The 23,611-nt window shown below is 37.0% G+C and overlaps 1 protein-coding gene across 1 annotated transcript; it reads right to left on the bottom strand.

Moving 5' to 3' along the window:
* Positions 1-14,747: 14,747 nt before the first annotated feature.
* Positions 14,748-16,142, bottom strand: LOC141642753 (uncharacterized). The gene is made up of 2 exons (XM_074451671.1): positions 15,890-16,142; positions 14,748-15,294 (listed from the first exon to the last, which is right to left on the bottom strand). Exons 1-2 carry the CDS (start codon positions 15,996-15,998, stop codon positions 15,008-15,010), a joined length of 396 nt encoding a protein of 131 aa, XP_074307772.1. The 5' UTR covers positions 15,999-16,142; the 3' UTR covers positions 14,748-15,007.
* Positions 16,143-23,611: the final 7,469 nt, after the last annotated feature.

The raw sequence follows: 23,611 nt of genomic DNA, 5'->3' as shown, positions 1-23,611 counted from the left end.
ATGCTTTACTTGTTATTTACAAGTATTATTATAACGATGAATGTTTTGTTTTCTTTATTCCGTTGACGTATTGTTCTATTTCTTTACCACAATTCATATACGATATCATTTCGATTTTAATTCAAATCTCCATTAAAACTTCGTAACTAAAGACAAATATGATTTTTCTTCTAAAACCTCATATGAACCATTGCTAAGGATCTCTTGTAAAGAGTATAGATATAAGTTATTCATTATCAAACAGGTTTTTGATTCTTGACTAACACATCTACTTACAATGGATTGTTTATCATATACTTAATTGAATTAAGTACCTTGATGCGATAAATTGTTTTGGTAATTAGTTTTGTCAAGAATTCGTAATTGACCAAAATAACGCAACCACTTCAAACAAAAGTTTTAAGACTAAAACGAACAAATGAAGAGTAATCTTCATGAATTCAATTTCGCTTCTCAAAGCAAAGATTCATTGAATTGAGTGGGAGCATTCTCTTAAACCGTTAAGATGAGGACGAGGTTCAAGAAGTAAAGATTATAATGGAATTGATACAAGGTAATGTTAAAAGTAAAGTTATTGAGAAATGACGATACTAAACCTATCAATCCCGACCAATAAAAGTTTCCATTGTCTTAAATGTTGGACACAAGAAAGGAAACTACCCCAAATTATTGAAGAATAAACAAGTTAGTTGTGGGACATCTAATGGGACCTTCTTCTTTAAATGTTTATTTAATTAAACATAAATTTTGCTAGTACCACTTCGTCAATATTAGAAACCAGTGGAGGTTTTCATCATTGTACTAGATACATAGAGTGATTAGAATATGACGACTAGCAACAACAATATCGAGAGATAGAGTAATTGTGTACTCAATCTAGTTTTTGGGTTTGGAGTTGTACTTAATTGTGACTATTAAGTACATAAACTCTAAATAAGAATATAAACTTGTTAAGATACAAAAGAGGTTTTCACTTTTGTGACCCTATACACCACGATTTGATGTATGGCTAGCCCATTATCAAGGTGATTATATTCTAAACCAAACTAGAATGATATATCATGTAGATGATGTAAGATTCAAATTGGTAACCCAAGATTAAATCTTAAATTTTGGAATGATGAACGCAAAGAGTTATCGAGTACTCTTGAAACCATTAGATTGTTAATGGTATATGCGTATCTTGTATTCAAAGCAAGATATCTCGTGCCTTTTGGTTGAAAAGGAAATCGGGGTTGTAAATCATTGATCCAAAATAGGTTGATCATTTTTCTTTTACCAACGACTTAGGTTGACACTAATGTGTTCACTTAATAAGGTAAATAGAGAAATTTTTGAAGAAGTTCAAAACTTCGAAAAGGCACGATTTAGTCGTGATGGGATTATCAAAGTGAAGACTTTGATATAAGCCAAAAGAAATGTGATATAGTATCACAAGTTAATCTCTCTTAGCACGCATTATGAAATAATGTGTGGATGGATAAGAAATCAAACGCTATTCGATATGGTTTGGACTTCAATCAAGTTACTTTGAGTTACTTGATCCTTTTGGGGATTTTATCATTTTGTCTAAATTATTTTTCCACTAAATCGAATCATATGAGATATGACATGGTAAGGGTACCATGGTTGTAAGTTTTCACAAGAAACAAATGCTCATTTTTCCCTTTCAATTATCACGAGTACGACGGGTTTGCGGCTCATGAAGCTGTCTTTCTAAAATACAAGTTTATTTCTAGAAGACAGAGTGGGAGAAATTATTCAAAGAGCCACAAAGATGTTATGTCGCAAGAAACTGGTCTTTCTTGGCTACATGAGATGTTTTGTGTAAAACGTTGTCGCAAGAAACTGGTCTTTCTTGGCTACATGAGATGTTTTGTGTAAAACGTTGTTTCTTTAAAACCTAGGAGGTTAAATTCGTCATTTGTTAAAAATGATGAATTCATGTTACTTTTAAGAAAGTAAAGAGCTTATAACTTACAAAAGAAATTGTTTGATTCAAGTTGATTACTTATGGAAAGTAATGAACATATGACTTACATAAGAGTGTTTAAGTCACAACTCAATACAAGGCTTAGAGCCATGAGAATCCGAAATAAAAGGCTTGATTAGTGACAAAGGGTTTTTGCACTAATAAAGAGATATTTCAATGCAAGATTGGTTGCAAAGGGTTTTGCACTAATTTAAATGCTTAAGTCTATTTGGATCTTCTTAGGGATTGTGTTTTATTATGAGGTTATGAAATACATAGCGAGTGAATCTAAAACCCACTTCTTCAATAGAAGGAATGTATTCATTACATGTCTTGAGTTTAGTAGATTCTTGCAATCCTAAGATAGTGTGAAACTTAAGAGAGGGTCTTAAGTAGGACATCAATGAGTTAGAATCAACATTTTTGATCATGTGATAAAACATTTCTCGATAAGTCGAGAAGTTGTGTTTATACATGGAGTTTAGTGGGAGTTACAGAAATTTTAATTAGTCCGATATGTGGATGACATATTGATCATTGAGAATGATTTAAGACTTTTGAAGTATTATAATACATCTTGAATATCCGGATTTATGAAGATAAATCCACATGATATTAGCGTCAGTAGGAAGTCTTATGTTGATAAGATTCATGACTAGTTCAATTAAATTGAACATATTTGATTGATTCCATTTGCTTCCGCTGCCGGATCAATTAAATGAGTAATGATGTATAACACTTCATATACTTTGAGTATGATGAATTGTTTTCAAAATCGAATTTAAGTAATCTTTACCTAGTATATAAAGATTACCCTTAAGTGCTTGCAGAAGCATTAAGGAAGTAAAGCAAAGTGTTTATGATGCAATTTTGTGTAAGGGTGTTACACAAGTGACAATTGACAATTGAGATTGCGCATGGTTTCCGACAAAACCATAATCAAAACACATTAAGATGGTTAAGATACCATTGCGGCTATGTTAATTAAGAAGTAGATTTTCTAGAATCGTTCTAGGCAATAAAGAACAATGAGAGATATTTATAACGGAAATTGAGTACACTTGCAATCATGAGATGTGCAAGAGGATGAGTCCCGCACAATCGTGAAAACAAAGTGGGAGCTATTCTTAGGCTAGAGGACCTATGTCTTGATTGGATCTCGACACGTACTCAGAAAGTTTTGTGATGCAAATGTATACATTACAAAGGAAAACGAGTATGTAGTAAGGTTGAGTAAGGTACAAGAAATTGATAAAACCTACTAACCAAAGCCTTCTCAAAGGCTAAACATGATGAGTCATGTCATTTCAATTGAATTGAAATTAACAACTACATGCAAGATCAAATTAGATTATAGAATATGAAATAGTAATCAGGCATTGACTATTCATATGTGATAATCGCATTTGTCGTTCGAGTTTTTCTTTAAAAACTCCTTTTATACTTTGTTACATCCAAACGGGTTGTAGTGACAATTGAACCCCGTTAAAGTGAACACGGATTAACATTGTATTCGCCCATAGTCACTTGTATGAGGTGACGTCTCGAAGTGACTAGAGTGTGATGCGATTGATGGCAAGTTCAAATGCCATAGAGTCATGTGAGATGACTAGTCGATCACATAGGCAGATTGTTAGGAACTTTTTGTCGGGCCTAATGACCGCTTATAGAGTTCTGGCAAATTTATATAGCCTGGTCGTGGCGAGAGCTGCTATAGTATTCAAATGAGTCGATTCTTTTGACTAAAGACTATTCACCTAAGATGGCTCAGTTTCAGATTAACTTTGATTTGTGTTACTACGACCTTCGTAAATGGGGTCAAATGGGCATATTTTGGGTTATGATGGCTGTGGCTAGTCGAAGGGAATGAGTGCGATAGGAATTGTCCATCCCCTTGTCAGGGTTAAAACAATATCTCAGGGCCACTCGAGGAGTAATGAACTGGAAATGCGTGGCCACGCTCGGAAGGTATCCAGAGTGGATAAATCCGGTCAAACAGTTATTCTCCAGATCGAGGAAACCACTCTCGATATGATCACTTTCAAGTACGACCTGAAAGACACCTTGCATTGAGTGGGAGATAGTAATAGGACAAGAGAATTGGTGACGCACACTTGTCGAGGACAAGTGGGAGATTGTTGGGAAATGTGTCCTCAACAATAGTGCGATCAAATGATTTAAATATCATTATTAAATCTCATTTTAGGAATACATATGGGATGTAATATTTTACAGTCAACTGGTCCACACATATCGGTAATGATTGGCTGACTAGAGTTTGACATTGTCGTGCGACGGTGGTGATCAGTTGATCCCCTTAGGTCATACCTATAGGGAAATACTCTTAATTGATTATTTAATTAATCGTATACCGATACGAGTTAATTAAATTGCTTAAAATTGACGGATGATTTTGTGAGTATAATTTACGTATCTTATTGTAAATATGATTAAATGAGACACGGTCTAAGTAATCGAATTATTTTATTACTTAGATGAAATTATTGTTTACAGAAACAATTGAAACGGAATGAATAAATTATTATAAATAACAGAATGTTGTAATTTATAATTCGGAAAACACTTTTGGTACAAGTAATTATGAATTACAATGATAATTTTTATAAGTGACATATTTTATTAATATGTTGATTTTCAATGGTTAAAAATACATTTTATAAATGAGATGCCATGAAATGTGTCACATGTGACATATTGACAAAATCACAAATAAAATGGACTCATCCATTTTATATGAGTGTACCGAAATAAATGGAGGGAGTTAGTGGAAATTGTGTTAATTGTTTAAGTATAAACACAATGATAAAAGCTAACAAGTAGGCATGCAAAACCTAAGCTTTTGAGAAGAGCAAAAAGAAAAGGTATTGGGCATCCTACCCAAGCCTAATTTTCGGCCACTCCACAAGAAAAGAGAGAAGAGCTTTTCTCATATATGATTATTCATTCTTCCCATCTAATTTTCTAGAGTAAGAAAATTCATCAAAAACTCTCTACAATTTATGATAATTCTAGAGAAATAAACTCAAAAAAAATTACTCCCTCTTGACCGAAATTTTTCAAGAGCCAAAATACAATTTATTTTGTGTCAATTTTATAGTAAAACTAATATTATTACTAGATCTAAATAATATTGGTTATTAAGATGTATTCCTTGGGTATATGCTTTTGGGAGGGATTCTACATTTGAATCCTTGTTCTTCCATTTGGAGAGCTCAAGAACAAAAGAGAAGGAGATCTCTTTTGTGCCCATATGAACCGAAATCACATTGTAAGAACATGATTTCTTCTCTATTTTGTTTATTTGTTTGCATGCATAAAATCCATATTTAATTTTATGACAAATTAATTTAAACATATATGAGTATGTTAGTATGTATATAGATCTACATTTCCTTCACCTACTCCTCTTAAGATAAATGTTACGTCCTCGTAACTCACTAATACTAAATCCTAGCTATATCTTCTCATTATCCCCATCACCACCGCATGTCAAAGATAACCACCTATAATCTGAACACTCGCCATGCATAAATATAAGGTTCTCTTACTTAAACAATTCTCATACTTCAATTCACTCGTCACACCACCTAACCTATACCTCAAAATCCTTAGCTTAACCCAAAACTTCAACTCTTCCACATTACCGCAACATGACACACCTCTCTATATAAACTATATAAAACTCTTATCGCCAAAAGCATAACTCACGATCCACACTTGTTACGTACACTCACACTAGATCCTCAAGTTCCTTTCTTTCATTACCGCAAGACTCATACATAACTTAACACGACACTAATTACCCAACACCCTACACTCACTGTCTCAACAAAGGATTATGAACCACCTGCATATATCAGATCATTACCACACATGTTCTACGAATCACTTGCCATGACTATGACTACCGATGCCTCATCTTAAAACAAGATCAAAATTACTGTAACAACTTCTCACAACTGTGTCTCATCAACAGAATGTCACTATACCATGACAACAACGAAAACATGTACAACTCTCTTTCATATCATACTCTACCCTCATTCCAAAACTTAACTAGTAAGAAACATCAATAAACAAGACAACTGTCTATCTGCACAAACTGAAACTCGCAGGGAGCAACATTAAACAAAACAACAATCTATGTATAACTGGTATGTACTTTCGAAACTCGAATCATAATCATCCCGCCTACTCCACTACAACCGGTGACGGCATCGCAACACCGCCACCAACAGCCACACCGCAGTGCGAAAATACCCGCATCACAACATGAAGTACCATGCCCGGATCACCACCTGAGACACAACAACCACATCGATAAACATCACAACCACATATCATTCCCATAAAAACTGACTTAGTATGACATTTCAAACAAGAAAACTCACTCAAAACCGTTTTACTAGATTATAACACAACATATTATACGGAATAAACTAACAAGAATCTCATGAACATCATCCTTACCATTTCACGGAATGAACATGTATCAACAATACACATACAATTTTAACTATCCATGCCAGATCAATCAAATTGTTGCCTTTTTTAAACCTCATTCCATAGTATACCGTACCCAACATAAATTACAAAACATTCATATAACATCTTTATAATTATCACACCATACCACTTCTTGTGAGGTCAGAACCTCACACAAACATTTACACATATCATAGACCCATAATCACAACCAACTAGTCAATCCTGATCACGTAAGTTACCACTCAATAAAGGTTACCTGTCGCCCGAGCTTAACTAATATGCCCCTCATAACATATTCCCCCATTCGCACAACCATCACTTCCTGCCAAGTATAACCATACCATTACTATTCAACTATTAGCATCCGCCTCATCTAACCACATCTTATACCCTCTCACAATCATACACAACAATCAGGTTCCTACCAAATCAACCTCTTTAGAATTGCTACCTTTCTAATATACCATCACTCTTAACCACTAGTCACAAACCATAATACTACCACTGTCCGGACATCAAACCTCTTACACTCATCTCTAAACATCACGATTTCTTTCCTATCTGTGGTTAGCATCCCAAATAACGAACATCAAATCCATCAGCAACATTACCTCAACATTCTTCCCAATACTATCCTTAATTGTGTTGTCATCCAACTCTCCACCAAATATCTCGTATCGTGCAAAAATTCTACCAACTTCTTACTCCCTTAATTCCTCGAAACTCATGATTAATCATGTTGTCCTGAAACTTCCGTGTAACCATTAACTTACTTACTCTTGATAGTATCATACATCTCGACGATTCCTTACTTTTATGTCACATAACTCCGGTCAACATTTTCCTAGTTTTACTCTCCTCATTCTTTTCTTTTACACTCGACAAAATCAATTAACCATTCAACTCCTTATCCCTTCTACCTAACTCTTTAGTGTTCCGGTTACTTTCTCATTGCTCCAACACTCACATCTCATTATTTCATATCGATATCATCTCACTCTTTCTTACCATAAATATTCTCTTATTATTCCATCAATCACCCTTGCCACTAATCCATCCATAGAATCAACGTTTACTGTTTGACAATTGCATCTCCTTTGTACATCTCTAGAAATCAAAATTCCTTTCATACCGTTAATTGCCCAAGGAAATCCCACAGTAGTTTCACCTCTTAATAAACAAAATCTCCCCAAACTCACTCACTGTCTACAAATCCACCTCGCGACATGTCTCCACAAAGTTCACTATATACCACTCTTCTCAACCCCTTTAAAACGAACTTTCACTATGTATATTCTTAACCCACACGACTCCTAACCATCCCCCTCCATGATTCTTTACACATCTCAAGCTGCCACCATTTGCGTCCCTCATTTCAATCTTTTCATTCTCACGTTCCATAAACTCACATCATCCCTTGCCCACATTCATTTACTTTTACATTACTCAACATACAAACATATCACTCATCTCATCTCACAAAACATGCTCTATGTCTCAATAAACCATACCAATCTTCCTTTTCTTTTTCCACTATCTATCGCAACACATATAACTCATGTCCTCTCACCGAACTCCTACTCACCACAGGTGCCACTCACTACACCATAAGATTGGGTAACTTACGTATCAAGACCAACATACATGTAAAACAATGCATAAAGAAGCAAAATAACACCTATGAATTAAACATAATATGCAACGAAGTCAAAGGGTAAGCATATGACCCAAAACAGGGGTCACTAGATCGAGTACAGGCCACTCGATCGAGTAAGGGACTTACTCGATCGAGTAGGTGAAGGTCAGAAGCATGTAAAATAAATCACCAGGGCTACTCGATCGAGTAACTAACGTACTCGATCGAGTGCCGTCTACTCGATCGAGTACCAAGGCTACTCGATCGAGTACCCACGCATTTCTCAGCACTGTCCAGTTTTCGTAAAACAGCCATAACTCACTCATTTCTTGGTCGTTTTGGGCGTGTGACATATCGTTAGAATTGTAAAAGAACAAGCTATCACCTCCAATTGGAGTCACATCAAAATCATATATAAATCTCAAGTTACAACAGTTTAAAGACAACCTCTCTATAATCGAAAAACATAACTATTTGATTTTACTTCCAAACAACTTAAACGACAACAAGGTAAAGAAAAACAACCCAATACTCATGAAACCAGTAGTCCCAATCACATGTTACTATTTTCGAAAGCAAAGCAACAACATTCATCATGCACTACCCACATGCTTTTATTCTATAGCCTTTCGTAAGACAAAACATACTCATACATTACAAATCCTATTTCCATGTTACTAATACAACAATATTACAAATACACTTCGTCACCTAAACATATTCATAATCACAAAATTCATATTCTCATGCGATTGCCACTCCATCTTTTCCAATCAATTCATCCATTTCAACCACATTCTTCTTACAACATGTACATATGAACAATAGTAGCCATGCATATGAAATCATTATATAAAATTACACAAACAAAATTATGTATAATCATATTACATATGAACTACTTCCTTTTTCCACCACATTACTCATCATTCTCATACACTTTTCTAACAATTCCAACTAACATTGTAAACCAACTATCATGCAACATGTTTTCAATCAACAACATACGAAATCACATCATCACCATCTTTTCTACACATTCCCCATTCTCCACATACATACATCCACAATTCACAAGATAAATACATAGCGATCCCGACTCATATCCCATGGTGACCGGTTCGAAATTGTAGGGCGAGTTCGCGACTTCAGGACGTCTCCCAAGTCTTTGCATTAGCTCCTACAACTTCTACCCCGGGTTCATTTTATTTGACTCCCTATATTCATTGGATTCATTGGTTACAGGTTTCAGGATCGTCGCTCTGATACCATTTTGTAACACCCCCATACTCCAAGTGCCTTACCAGGACCACCTAAGGCATGGAAGTGCTACCATCTCGGTTATCTGAGGCAATGATAATCATCAGACAATAACGAAACGTACTTTATTAGATAAGTTTAAGTGATTACATAACAAAACCAACTGTAAAGTAAAATTACAACTGTTCTCAAACTATAAACCAACTAAACAAAATTGTCTTAACAAACACAACGAAAGACTAAAGACTGTGACATGTGATGACTCCATCCCCAGCCAGATCCCTCGCGTATCCAAGATATAACTGTCAAACAACTGCTCACCACCCCCGAATGGATCACCACAGTTTTTAAAACATTTAAACGGGGTCAGTACTAATCACACAATTTATATAATCCAATAACACAACAAACAACACACCTCAAACGGTCACACAATCACAATCACACCCACTCCAATCAATCTCCGTCGCCGACTGTCCACTGGACCAGCCCTGCCAGTGGGGGACCGCAGCCGTTCCCACCTAAGCCCCGCTCATCATACCGAGCGATAACCCTGTCCCATTAATGTGCACATCCCCTCCCGTGGCGGGTTCCACGGAGGGCGAAACTAGGGCGTGAAGCCACTCCCGCAAGTGACTCCACTCAGCCGAGAACGCATCTCGAGAACCAGAGAGAAACAATCACAACCATTAACAGCAATCAACACCAACAACCGTCACAATACGAATACGATAATATTCAACAATCACAAACACCAACAATGCATCATGGGACTAATACTGAGTAGGGAAACCCTACCTGGAAAGCAACACAATCAGACGGTCTCAACAGCTGATATCAAAAGGCTTCTTCTACGAATCCTCCTCCTAACATACAAACATATAATCACTACCAATCACTAAATACAACAAAACCCCCAAATCCCAATATTAGGGTTTAACCAACTTTAACGAAATACTATAAAAACAGTACGTAGATCTTACCCTCGACGCAAGGATCACAACGGTATAAAGAAAGGTAAAATCCGACCTTCCACGCTCCGGGATTTGCCAACAATGCGATTGATGCGAAGAACGTACTTTGTTTTCTCTTTTTGAAAGCAATTAGGTTTTAAAAGTGTTTAAAGAAAAGTGACGGAAGTAATTATATACTTAATCGCATTATTAACAAAACTCGACAAATCATTACCCCGTAAACCGGCTACTCGATCGAGTAGCTGAGTTACTCGATCGAGTGCCCCCTTACTCGATCGAGTATCAAGGTTACTCGATCGAGTACCCAACAGGTCAGAAACTATTTTAAAACGCAACACACCCTTACTTGACAGAGTAAGGCCCACTCGATAGAGTACCCAGAGACTCATAAAACCGTAGTATTACAATAGAGACTCGTGCTGATAACATGTTATAAAATAAAGGGAAGAGAGAATTGTAGGGAGGAGTTAGAGAGAATATGGAGAGAGACAGAACTGTATATTATTCCATTATGAAGGGGTATATATACACATACAATGAGGGCAGAGTTTCAATAAGATAATACATTTTAGAATATTCTAAGATATGGATCATATAATATTATACTATAATATTTCATAACAGAAAGAAGAATTTTGGCATGTACAAGAGACTTTTAACTTACTTAAAACGGTCTTATTTAGACATTACTCATTCTAAACATTAAATACCATTGTTAAGAGTTGAGTCGTTCAAAGCGAATTTGGAGATAGACATCCGTAACACAGTTGGTTGTCCGCTTCGTAAAGATAATATTGACAACAGGTGAGACTTTTAATTTTTCTCTACACTCCAAAACAATGTTATTAGTCCGTGTAAGGCCCCCGGATGGCTTCGAGTTACCCAAAAATGGCTCCGAGTTACCCAAAATAGCTTTGACGGCAAGAGCACGATACACCTCCATCTTTCCCGGCCAAGGCAATGGGAGGATGTAACCATCTCGGTTTCCGGCGACGGTAAAATCGGAGTTGCAATTAAGAAACAACTTCAGTAAATGACAAGTTTAGTCATTACAAATTAATGAATAAAAGAATAATAAATATGAACTAGACATTATACAACTTGTCAGTACAACCTGGAGGAGATAAGTTGTACAAGGACTTGAAAAAGACGCTTTGGTGGCCGAATATGAAGCGCGAGGTAGTCGAATTTGGGTCAAGATGTTTGACTTGTCGAAAATTTAACATAGAACACAGAAGACCGTATGGATTACTACAACCCTTAGACATTCCTCAGTGGAAATGGAAATTGATTTCGGTGGATTTTATTACTGGTTTGCAAAGAACAAAGAAAGGGAATAATATGTTATGGGTAATTGTGGATCGATTGACTAAATATGAACATTTCATACCAATGAAGGATACTTGGAATAATTGTGTCCTTTAATTGTTGTTTCCGTCATGGAAGCAGATAACATACAATAGGTGCTTGATTAGTTGGGCAGGAAGTGGGCGTGAGACCTTGGATGAACATAGGCGTCTAGCTCATTCAGTGTAGACTTTATCATTCCGCTTACAAGTGTTTTAATTTTCATAGTAAGTTAGATGTATAGTACAGTTGTAATAAAACCCAGCCACCACCATGGTCGCCCCTGACCACGGCCGACACCAGTAGCAACCCAACACGAGTCCACGACACCCACACCTGACACAACTAATTATTAAACAATGCACCATCCCGTACACCCCCTTTTACAACCCGTTTTACACCTCTTACCGCCACCCAATCCACCACCCATGACCACCACCGTACTCTCCTCACAACCCACAACAACAACCACCCTAGGCCAGTCACGAATGGAGGGTAAAAACGCAGCTCAAAGACGGTATAACAACACTAATAAATACTCCCTCCAATTCGCTATAATGTTCCCTCTTTCCCGAAACGGATTATTCAAGTAATGTTCCCCTTTACTTTTTTGGTAACTGTTACTCTTATTTTATTCATCCCTCTCTCCTATTACCAAACCCCACACAACTCTTTTACTCTTATTTTATTACTTTCCTTAATGTTTTGGCCCCACAACTCCTTATTTAACTCCTAATAATTCATCTCTCTCTCCTATCAACAAACCCCACATTTGTCCTTTATTCATTTTTATTCATTTTTCTTAAGTATTGTGCCCATCTCAAATGGGATCATTATGATAAATTGGAGGGAGTATATAATAACTCGGTCAAACCCGAGTTATGGTAGTAAATGACAGTTAATGAGGTGGTCAACGACGGCCCAAGGTGGGTCAAGATCAAGGCGAGTCAACCGTATAAATTAATTAACATACGGGCTAGCATATGACGGTCTTACCTTAAGATCTCGAGGCGGAGGGACAAAATCTCCCTTCATTTTCTCTCTCTTCCTCTCTCTATAATTTTGGTGTGTTGATGATGTTGTGAATTGTGATAAGGTGAGTGTGGATGAGATAAGGGTTGGTGGGATATGTATATGTAACACCCCGGCCCAAACCTAGGGTCGGGAGCGGTCACTCACGGTAGCTCGCCAGGCTGTGTACATGGCCCACAGATCAACACGAGTCCTTTCTAGAGCATTTTATCCTCACTCATGCATATCCTGGGAACCTTCCCAGAGGGTCACCCATCCTAAGACTACTCTTAACCAAGCACGCTTAACTATGGAGTTCTTTCGCATGGATAACCAGAAAAGAAAGTGCACTTTGTTGATCTGAGTAGTACTTTCAATCCTTTTAAGCACTAGTCATATTTTAAGCCAATCAATGGACCTCTTAAAGGGGTTACCCCACCCGAATAACGCCTTCGGTTCAATAGAGTATTACATATATATAGGTGGAAGTATATTATTATCCTTATTATTTTATATATTATCCGTCTGATACATAACTTATAGAATAAAATATAATTTATATAATTATAAAATACGGGGTATTACAGGTACAATAATCCATAATCTGTATATATTCCATATATATAATCAACTGACTTAAAAATTAAATTTGATAAAATAACTGTAATAACCTTGGATATGTAGCAAATATGACAGTAATCACTCACATGAGTAATAAAAGTAACAATAATAACATCGTGAGTAGTAAAAGTAATAGTAACAACAATGAGAGTAGTGAAATTAATATTATTAAATGCGGGAGTAGTGAAAGAAACGATAATGACGGTGGGAGTAGTGATAGTAACAGTAGGCGTAACAAGTGTACTAAAAGTTAACAATAGGAACAACGAAGAAAGTACAAAATTTAGCTAAGAATTCGATTTAAGAAATATATTTTATAAAATTAACGGGAATGAATATTTTTCCTATTTTTCCATAAAAATAGCGTAAGTAGTCATAGAAACAACAATAACCGGGGAAGTAATGAATGTAATACAGTAGTATTAACAATTAACATGAGTTGTCGTGAAAGTAATATTAACCACAAGAGTAGTGAAAGTGTCTCATAATTTGTTGATAAATTTTACATTTCATTATAAATGGTAAACATATGAGTTAAGCAAATCTAACGTAGTTTTATTTCCTAGAAAATAAAATTTGACGATAAATAAAGGTAACCCGAACGGGGTCAGGCAACAAACCTAGTGAAATTAAATTCGGATTGTTATGAGAATACCACCAATAGTTAGTTAAATTAAATTCCAACAGCGAGCCTATCCATCTTAACCATGCTAGATTTTGGGTAGCACCTGCTTTAATTTCCAGGCTGAGGCGGCTACAATAACTCTCAAATTTGCTATTTCTGATGCTCTCAACAGGGGTTATATACACTACTTGAGGCAAGTACGGACTGTTTAAATTTGGTATACCAGATTATTGGTGGCTTATAAGACCTGGTGCAGGAAGCGGAGCTTATTTTAAGATGTATTTATAGTTTTTTTTTTTTGAAAAAGAAGTGCATTAAATGAAAGAAAGGACAGAGTCCAAGGTTCAGTACATCACGGGGGCGGGTCGGGGGAGAGCGGCGTAAAAGCCAAAAGTAAATCCGAGTTACATAGTTCACTAGCTTATTTTTCGCTATTTCTCCATTAGTCAGTGTCCTAGGACTCTTAATAAACGCAAAATCTCATTTGTGACGGCACGTATCCGTCACTTTGGAGTGACGGATACTATTTTCTCTCACAAATGACCCAAATAGAGGAGAGAGGAAAGCACATGGGGGTGCCCCCACCTTGTTCCCCCTATCCGTTTTGTGAGTGGCATTATCCGTCACTTGCTCCGACCCGTCTTCAGCAAGACTAATTGTTTAATAAAAATGCACATTTCATGGCTAAATCAGTTATGATTTAGGTAAACTTACTTTTTCACTCCGACCAAAAATAAAAAAAAAATTACGATGGAGGATGTGATTATATATATATATATATATATATATATATATATATATGGGAACCATTAACATGGAGGAACCTTATCTTACACATTCCCTAGAGGTAACTAGAGTTACCATCTAGATTAAGATTACTCTTTAACCACACACCTAAGGTAACAAGAGTTACCGTTCTCCATCCAAACCCAAGTACGTTACATAATTAACAAACATTTTATTGGAATGGAAATGCATACAAGAAGTGCTAAATCAGATTAGCATCTTCTATGATAATAATAATAATATAATATTAGACAAAGCTGCAGAGCTTAGTTGTTGGGCTTGCCTTCAACTTTCTCGTTAAGAGCACAGCACCTTGAGCATCCGTTATATCCATGATGTCCACAGCATCCATAATTACAGCCTCCATGTCCACCACCACCGCCGTACTGTCCACCACCACCACCATGGTGTCCACCACCGCCGTACTGTCCTCCACCACCGTACTGTCCGCCGCCGCCACCGTACTGTCTGCCGCCGCCACCGTACTGTCCGCCGCCACCACCGTACTGTCCACCATATTTGGCATCTTCAACGCCTTTTACTTCTTTGTCAGCTGCAAGTGTGATTAAGTGCAAAAATTTAACGTTACTCCCTTGACCTAAATCTCCAATTTGCTTTTACGTAATACCTAACTAATATGTTAGTAGTATTATTTAATTGTTGAAAATGTTAATTCCCACAGTATATTTTATACTCGCAATTTTTAACATATGTACAGTTAAAGTTAGAAATTTGACCTTTAGAAAATAAATGAGACACTTGGAGCTAGGAGATGAATAGAGACTAGTATTTTGTAAGACCATTATGTATACATAAAATTGAAATGAGTATACATAATGATCGATTTTGCATGCATGCATACATACATTTTGTTGTAAGCTAGCAGTTATCCTCGATTTTTACTACAGACACGAAATGTCTAGATATGAGAAACTCAATGATGGTGAACTACATAAACATAGTTTTATAATAGAGGGTGAAGTAATGTGCTCGTGTTTCGACACAATTTAGCACTAGTATTCCATGATAACCAATAATATCGAGTAATAATATACAGTATCAAACTTGTTAATTAACTATCGATTTGTTTACTAAATGTATGTATGCATGCATGCAAAATAATGATCGATGAACGTAAAAAAGCTCACCATCAGTGCTGGTTTCAGCTAAGTCACGAGCTGTAACTTTAGAAGAGACGAGGAAAGCAACGACTAGAAAACCGAACAAAAGAAAAGACTTAGAAACCATTTTCAGCATATAAGAAGAAGATGTATAAAAGAGTGTGGTGTTATGACTTATGAATTTGGAGTAAGATTAACAGCTTCCTTTTATAGGCAAATTGCACGGTATCAAGTTGCTCCTTCACACTCTTTTGGATTATGTGTCGGGGGGATAGATTATAGGAAGGAGACGTAACTCATATCTCTATACTTGATAGCGTACTGGGGTTGTACTGTACGTGTTACTTGTGTGGTTGGTTGTTACAGATTTCGTCAATAATATCACTGCAAGTGGCAGGTTATGAGGGACCTAAGTCATTAAATTCTCATTTAGACGGGTTAAGAGCCTCCACAATGGTAAGCAACAATCCTACTCGCTTAACTCTCCACATCACATTTTTGAGTTAGAACACTTTTAAGCTACAAACTTTCCCAATGGTTAAGCTATAAGAGTTGTTGCTTAAATTGACTTATATACATTTATTTAATTCCAAGACATATCTCTTTCATGGGTCCATTTGAAATTTCTACTACTACACATGGAGCTATTCTTCAAAAAGCTAAGTTAGTTCATGTGAAGTTTCTACAATGGTTGAAGAACTAAACTTTAAACTTTTAAATTTTGCAAAGTCTTTTGTTCAATGGTGGGATCTTTCTAAGTATCCTCTTGTAAAATAAATAAGGCACTGTTCTTTTGGACTGAAACAAATTTGATCTGAACTGAACTGAACTGAACTTATAGGATCTGAATTGAACTGAACTAAGCTTATAGGATCTGAACTGAACTTATAGGATCTCAATCAATCAATTTATTGGATCTGAATCAACTTATAAGATCGAATCGAATCAACGTATAGGATCGAACTAAATCGAACTTATAGTATTGATCGATCTCGAATCAACTTATAAGATCTAAAGTGAACTTAAATTAAGTGACTTTAAGTCCAAAAGAACATGGCTTAAGACAATAATAGAATACATAGAAAAAAGTAAATGATTTGTCGTAACTGCCCATATGAGATGAAATATGACCCGCCTTTTGCTGGCTCATTAATACTCCATTTTTGAAGACTATTCTTGCGATGATTTGGATATATGCGATAATGTCCTGTGTGAATTTTTCTTGTGCGGGCCGGGATAATTTATTACTCATGTCGGCTAACAAAACGAGTATAGATCATGTAATTTTCCACAAAACGTCCTGCTTGTGACGGGCTAATTCCGTCACAAGCTGAATACCTCTCACAAAAAGGGAGAGGGACAAGGTGGGGCACCCCCCATGTGCTTCCCCACTCACCTCTCATGGGTATTTTGTGAGAGAAAATGGTATCCGTCACAAGCTTGTGACGGATATCAACGACGAAATTTTGTGAATTTTCCAAGTCTACAAAGTTCCGACTTATAAATCCGTCCAAAATCTTTTGGTCCTTATCCCGGGGAAAAAATATCAAGTTAGCTTGGCTCGTGGTCAAGCTAAATCCGCCACCAATCACCTCTAAAATATTTATATAAGACAATTTTGATCTTACTTATTTCAAAAATTCTACCGTTCTCCCGGAGGACGGTGTGTGAGGAGTACCGTCCTCCGGGAGGACGGTAGAATTACTCTACTTATTTATACAATGGTTTTAATACACCTAAGACATTATTTATTATCTTGTCATATACTCCCGCCGTCCCGGTCAATAGTTATTTATTTCCTTTTGTGGGTCATTTTTCATGTACATGTGAGGTTAAGTGATTTGTGTGATCCAAATTCACTCATATTTATTTTCTTAATCTTTTTGCTAAAAGCAAAAAATAACTATTAATCGAGACGGATAATCTTTTGCTAAAAGCAGGTATTAATTATGGTATAATTTACGCATAATTATGGTATAGTTTACTCCTAGGCGTGATATTCTATTGTATATCGGCCCAAACCCAGGGGGCCTAGCACCGGCCCGGCTATACTGTAATCCGCCGTTGTGTATATGGCCCACAGATCAACACGGGTCTTTTTAGCGTATTTTATCCTCACTCATGCGAATCCCGGGAATCTTCCCAGAAGGTCATTTATCCTAAGATTACTCTCAGCCAGGCACGCTTAACTGTGGTCTATGGAACTCTTTCGCATGGATAACCAGAAAAAAAAGTGCACTTTGTTGATATGAGTAGTAATTTCAATCCCTTTAAGCACTAGTCAGATTTTAAGCCTATCACTGAACCTCTTTAAGTCGGATATCCCACCCAAATAACGTCTTCAATTCAGTAGAGTATTACAGTTACGAGAATGTGATTCTATATAAGCATAGTTGGTTAACGATTAGTAGGAAGAAAACCAGCGGCTTAATATATCATTCTATTTCAGTATCTTAAAGTATCACTTCAACAAATTCCTTGCTTTCTCGACGCTTTTTTAGCCTATTCTCGACGTTTAAAAGCGTCGCCATTTTATTTCTCGACGCTTTTAAAAGCGTGGTTTTTTGGGGCGTCAGGATTTTTTGACGCTTTTTAGCGTCAACCTTGTCGTCGCTTTTTGGTGTCACAAGTAGCGACGCTTTTTAGCGTCAGAGTTTCTCTACACTTATTTGCGTCAAAAATTAGAAATTTCTCGACGCTTTTTCTATCACTAGACAAATCCACTATGACTACTATTTTCGTCACTATGACTACTATTTTCGTCTCTACAATTGAATAAAATTATATAGACTACTAGATGACAGCATAAAGTGTATAGAATACAATAATTTAGACGGAACTCCGATATGTCGGTGCAAGGAATAGAGATATTTCATAAAAATATCCCATATACAACTATAAAACAATGTTTGTAGAAAAAAAATTCCATAAAAAGGAACTCATCCAGAGTTGAAATATTTCTATAATAAAACACTAAAATCAAATATACATCCATCTACAACGGAAATACATTTTGTTGACCAATCTGGAAACTATGTCCATCCGGTGTTCAATTCTAATCCAACCCTCCCACTGCATCCATCTCATCCTTCCTGCCAAATCATCAATACTTCCATTATTAGTAACCATTTCTTATTCACTCTACATATCATACATAATCAAATAGATAGAGAAGTATATTTTCGTTGACAAACCAACATTAATCTTAAAAAAAGGATGAGATAGGATGTATACCATAACTACAGGGACCAAATACAATAAACTTGGAGAATAAATGTAACAATCTCAATATGAGTATTCATACTCATATGCAGCATCATTAGCAGCCCTGTCCAATTTATATTTTCTGCAATAACCGTCAACGGGTCAGCTTTCAAACATCGAAGCAAATGACACCAAAAAAGAGTTGTTTCAATAGGTATAAGGTAAATTAAAATGACGGCAGAACATCCAAGCAAAATCATTTAGTAATTAACTTAGGATTATTTAAATCTTCGTACAACTGAAAGGCTGACCTGGTAAAACATAAGACAGATGTTAATGAATAAGATGTAGAGCAATGCACTAGAAATGATACGTTGGTGAGCGGACTAGAAACTCACATCTACTTCCAGTAGAGATCTTAGGATATCTCGCATGGGTTCAGCAATGTTCTCTTTTGTTAAGACCTCTAAAGAAACTACAAACACATCCTTCATAAATCATTTAAAAATTAAATTAGTCTCATTCAAACCACATGTCCTTTATGCTATTAAGTTCTCCATCAATTAGAATGCAACTCAATCGAAAAGTTCCCACTCATGAATTTAGTCCATACAAAAAAAATTGATAATAACAGGCCAGTAAAGACTAAAATTCTTATATACACAGCTTCTGCTTCAATTTCGTCAATAATCACATGACCATTTCTTTCCAAGCAAATATAACTAAATGAAGCTAAAACCCGAAAGTCATTTCCTTCCTACATAGCATACATTGAAATTCTAGCAAGAATATGAAAAAATACTTGTTTAAAAAACATTGAAAACATATACTCCCTCCTATTCATTTTAACTCTCCCCTTTCAAAAGGGCACACAAATTAAGGGGAGGTGTAACACCCCCTCATACCAAGGTACCTTACCAAGGACTACCCTAGCATGAAAGGCTGTTACCATCTCGGTTTCCCGAGGTTAGTATATCAAAGTTACAATTTCCAAACAACATTTATCAAAGTATAAAGAGTTAACGAATACATTATCTCAAACCAACTCAAACTAAAAGTGTAAGAACTTCAATACAACTGAAATCATTGACGGCTAAACTCGTACGGCGGAAACTAGACTCGAAGCGATATCTCCCCATGTCTGTCCCATAACTAAACATCTGCATTACCTGTCATATCTGCTCACCATCCCCGAATGGATCACCGCAGTTTTACAAAACAACAACACGGGTCGATTATCGCATAATTCAAATAAGACAAACAAGTAATGTAACCCGATCATCCTCCATCACCGGTCTCCGATTTCACACACTAACCGACTACACACCGAAGTGTGTAGCCCCGCGATTACCCATCGCACAGGTAATCCTCGCCGCCGATGGGTGACCGCAGCCCATCCCCACCTAGTCCGGCTCATCAACGAGCGACTAACAATCCCCGTCCCTTAATGTGCACATCCCCTCCCGTGACGGGTTCCACGGAGGGCGAACTAGGGTGTGAAGCCACCCCCGCAAGTGACTCCACCACAATCACACATACCACAAAGATCACGGTGTCCACAACACCACTTCCGTCACAACACAAGCACATCACCACCGTCACCACAACACCAACACTCCGATGATCAGCAGACAACAATCATACACAACACAACAAATATCTCAAATCAATTACACAAGAACTGAGTAGGGAAACCCTACCTTTTCGCAATCCGCTTATCCGCAATCAACCATACAAATGCATAACGAATATCACATTGTCACCTACAACAATAATCACATAATACAATTACACTTTGCACAATCCCATTTTCCCCAATTCCATATATACATTAACCCCAAAAGAATACAAATGACAAGGGAATGAAACTTACCAACAGTAGAATAAGAAACTACACGCAAGGATCACGACGATTTGCACACACAACGAGATTAGAGGATGATTAGGGAGTGATTAGGGAGAGATCGTAGAAATGATAAAGCTTTCAAATGATATTAGAAACTGACGCGGAAATATAAAATACCCTAAACATTCTCTAATCAAACCGTCGAAATAACACTCCGCCAAACCGGACACTCGGTCGAGTAAGTGTATACTCGGCCGAGTGTCCCATACTCGGTCGAGTGTTCACTTTACTCGGCCGAGTGTTCCTCGGCAGAACCAAAACAACACACAACCTCAGCACTACTCGGCCGAGTAGGCTCTACTCGGTCGAGTAGTCACCAAGGAAAATCCGTAGTGTTACAATCTTCCCCCCTTAAAAAGAACTTCGTCCCGAAGTTCACACTCTACTATAAACAAAGCACAACACTACGCCACAAGACTATACCAACCACATATAACAACACCAAGGAACTATACAAGTCACCACAAAAATCATTACCTCGACTCAAAGCAAACATCGGACAAAACAAAACACGACCGCGAAGTTCCAACCCAACCTATAAAACATGGACACTTAACACCAACTCCACAAACAACATGGCTCACGATATCGTCTCAACTATAGCATAGGCTCCCAATACTGACTCCATAACCTTACCCCAATAACCACGATATAATGTTGCCAACCTTGTCTCACGTCCATAACACTCAATAGCACTCAATACCAAGACAATCCACAACAGAAGATTAACCATCAAAACGGAATGTTACATTCTACCACTCTAAAAAGGAACTTCGTCCTCGAAGTTTACTCACACTCATCAACATCATCATCCCGCTGCCAAAACTCTCGAACTCATAAATATCATCATCCACTTTTATCAACACTATCGAAAAATTCTAACACTCCTAAACATCGAACTACTACAAGCACAGCCATGGCCTTTTAACACTATCAAACACTATATGTACCCATCCATTCTTATGCTACACCAACACTCTACGTCCAATAATATTACGACATAAACAACCCTCAAATGCTCTTTGCCGCATCCTACTCCTCTTAAGACACATGTTACGTCCTCGTAACTCACTAATACTAGATCCTTAGCTATACCTCTCATTATCTTCATCACCACCACATGTGAAAGATACCCGCATATAATCTAAACACTTACTATTCCTATATCCAAGGCTCTCTTACTTAAACAGTTCTCATACCTCAACTCATTCTGCACTCCATCTAACCAATACTACACAATACTGATCATAACAAACACTCTAACTCTTCCACATTGCCGCAACACGACATACCTCTCTATATAAACTATATAAAACTCTTATTACAAAAAGCATAACTCACGATTCACACTTGTTACGTACACTCACACTAGATCCTCAAGTTCTTTCCTTCATTACCGTAAAACTCATACATAACTTAACATGACACTAATTCCCCAACACCCTACACTCACTGTCTCAACAAAGGATTATGAACCAACTGCATCTTTCAGGTCATTACCACACATGTTTTACGAATCACTTGCCATTACCATGTCTACTAAAGCCTTATCTGGAACAAGATCAAAATTAATGTAACAACCTCTCACCACCGTGTCCCATCAACCGAATATCACTATACCATGACAACAACGAAAACATATACAACTCCATTTCATATCATACTCTACCCTTATTCCCAAACTTAACCTGGTAAAGAAAACATCAATAAACAAGACAATTGTCTATCGGCACAAACTGAAACTCGCAGGAAGCAACATCAAACAAAACAACAATCTATGTATAACCGGTATATACTGTCGAAACTCGAATCATAACCATCCCGCCTACTCCACCACAACCGGTAACGGCATCGCAACACCGCCACCAACAGCCGCACCGCAGTGCGAAGATGCACGCATCACAACATGAAGTACCATGCTCGGATCACCACTCGAGGCACAACAACCACATCGATAAACATCACAATCACATATAATTCCCATAAACACCGACTCAAGATGACATTTCGAACAGAAAACTCATTCAAAACCGTTTTACTAGATTATAACACAACATATTATACGGAATAAACCGACAAGAATCTCATGAACATCATTCTTACCATTTCACGGAATAAACGTGTATCATCAATACACACACAATTTTAACTATCCAAGCCAGGTCAATCAAACTATTACCTTTTGAACCTCATTCCATTAGTATACCGTACCCAACATAAATTACAAAACATTCATATAACAACTTTATAATTATCACACCATACCACTTCTTGTGAGGTCAGAACTTCACACAAACATTTACACATATCATAGACCCGTAATCACATCCAACTAGTCAATCCTGATCACGTAAGTTACCACTTGACAATGAATATCTCTTATCCAGGACTTAACCCAGGTGCCCTCCCTAACATATCTTCTCTTACACACAATTATCACCCCTCCCAAGCAAATGTAGCCATAACATCGCACCCAACTTCCAAATAACACCTCGTATATCCACATCTTATAGTTCCTCACAACCAAACATACTAACTACCTCCACAAAATCAACCTCATTAGAACAACTAACTTCCCCAAAGTAATATCATCCTCAGCCACTAGTGACACTACTATGACACCAACATCCTTCATGTGA

This window comes from Silene latifolia, chromosome 2 (genome assembly GCF_048544455.1).
Source record: "Silene latifolia isolate original U9 population chromosome 2, ASM4854445v1, whole genome shotgun sequence".
Classification (NCBI taxonomy): Eukaryota; Viridiplantae; Streptophyta; class Magnoliopsida; order Caryophyllales; family Caryophyllaceae; genus Silene; species Silene latifolia.
The sequence above is the reverse complement of the archived record's forward strand: the minus strand, read 5'-3'. Positions and strand labels throughout refer to the sequence as shown.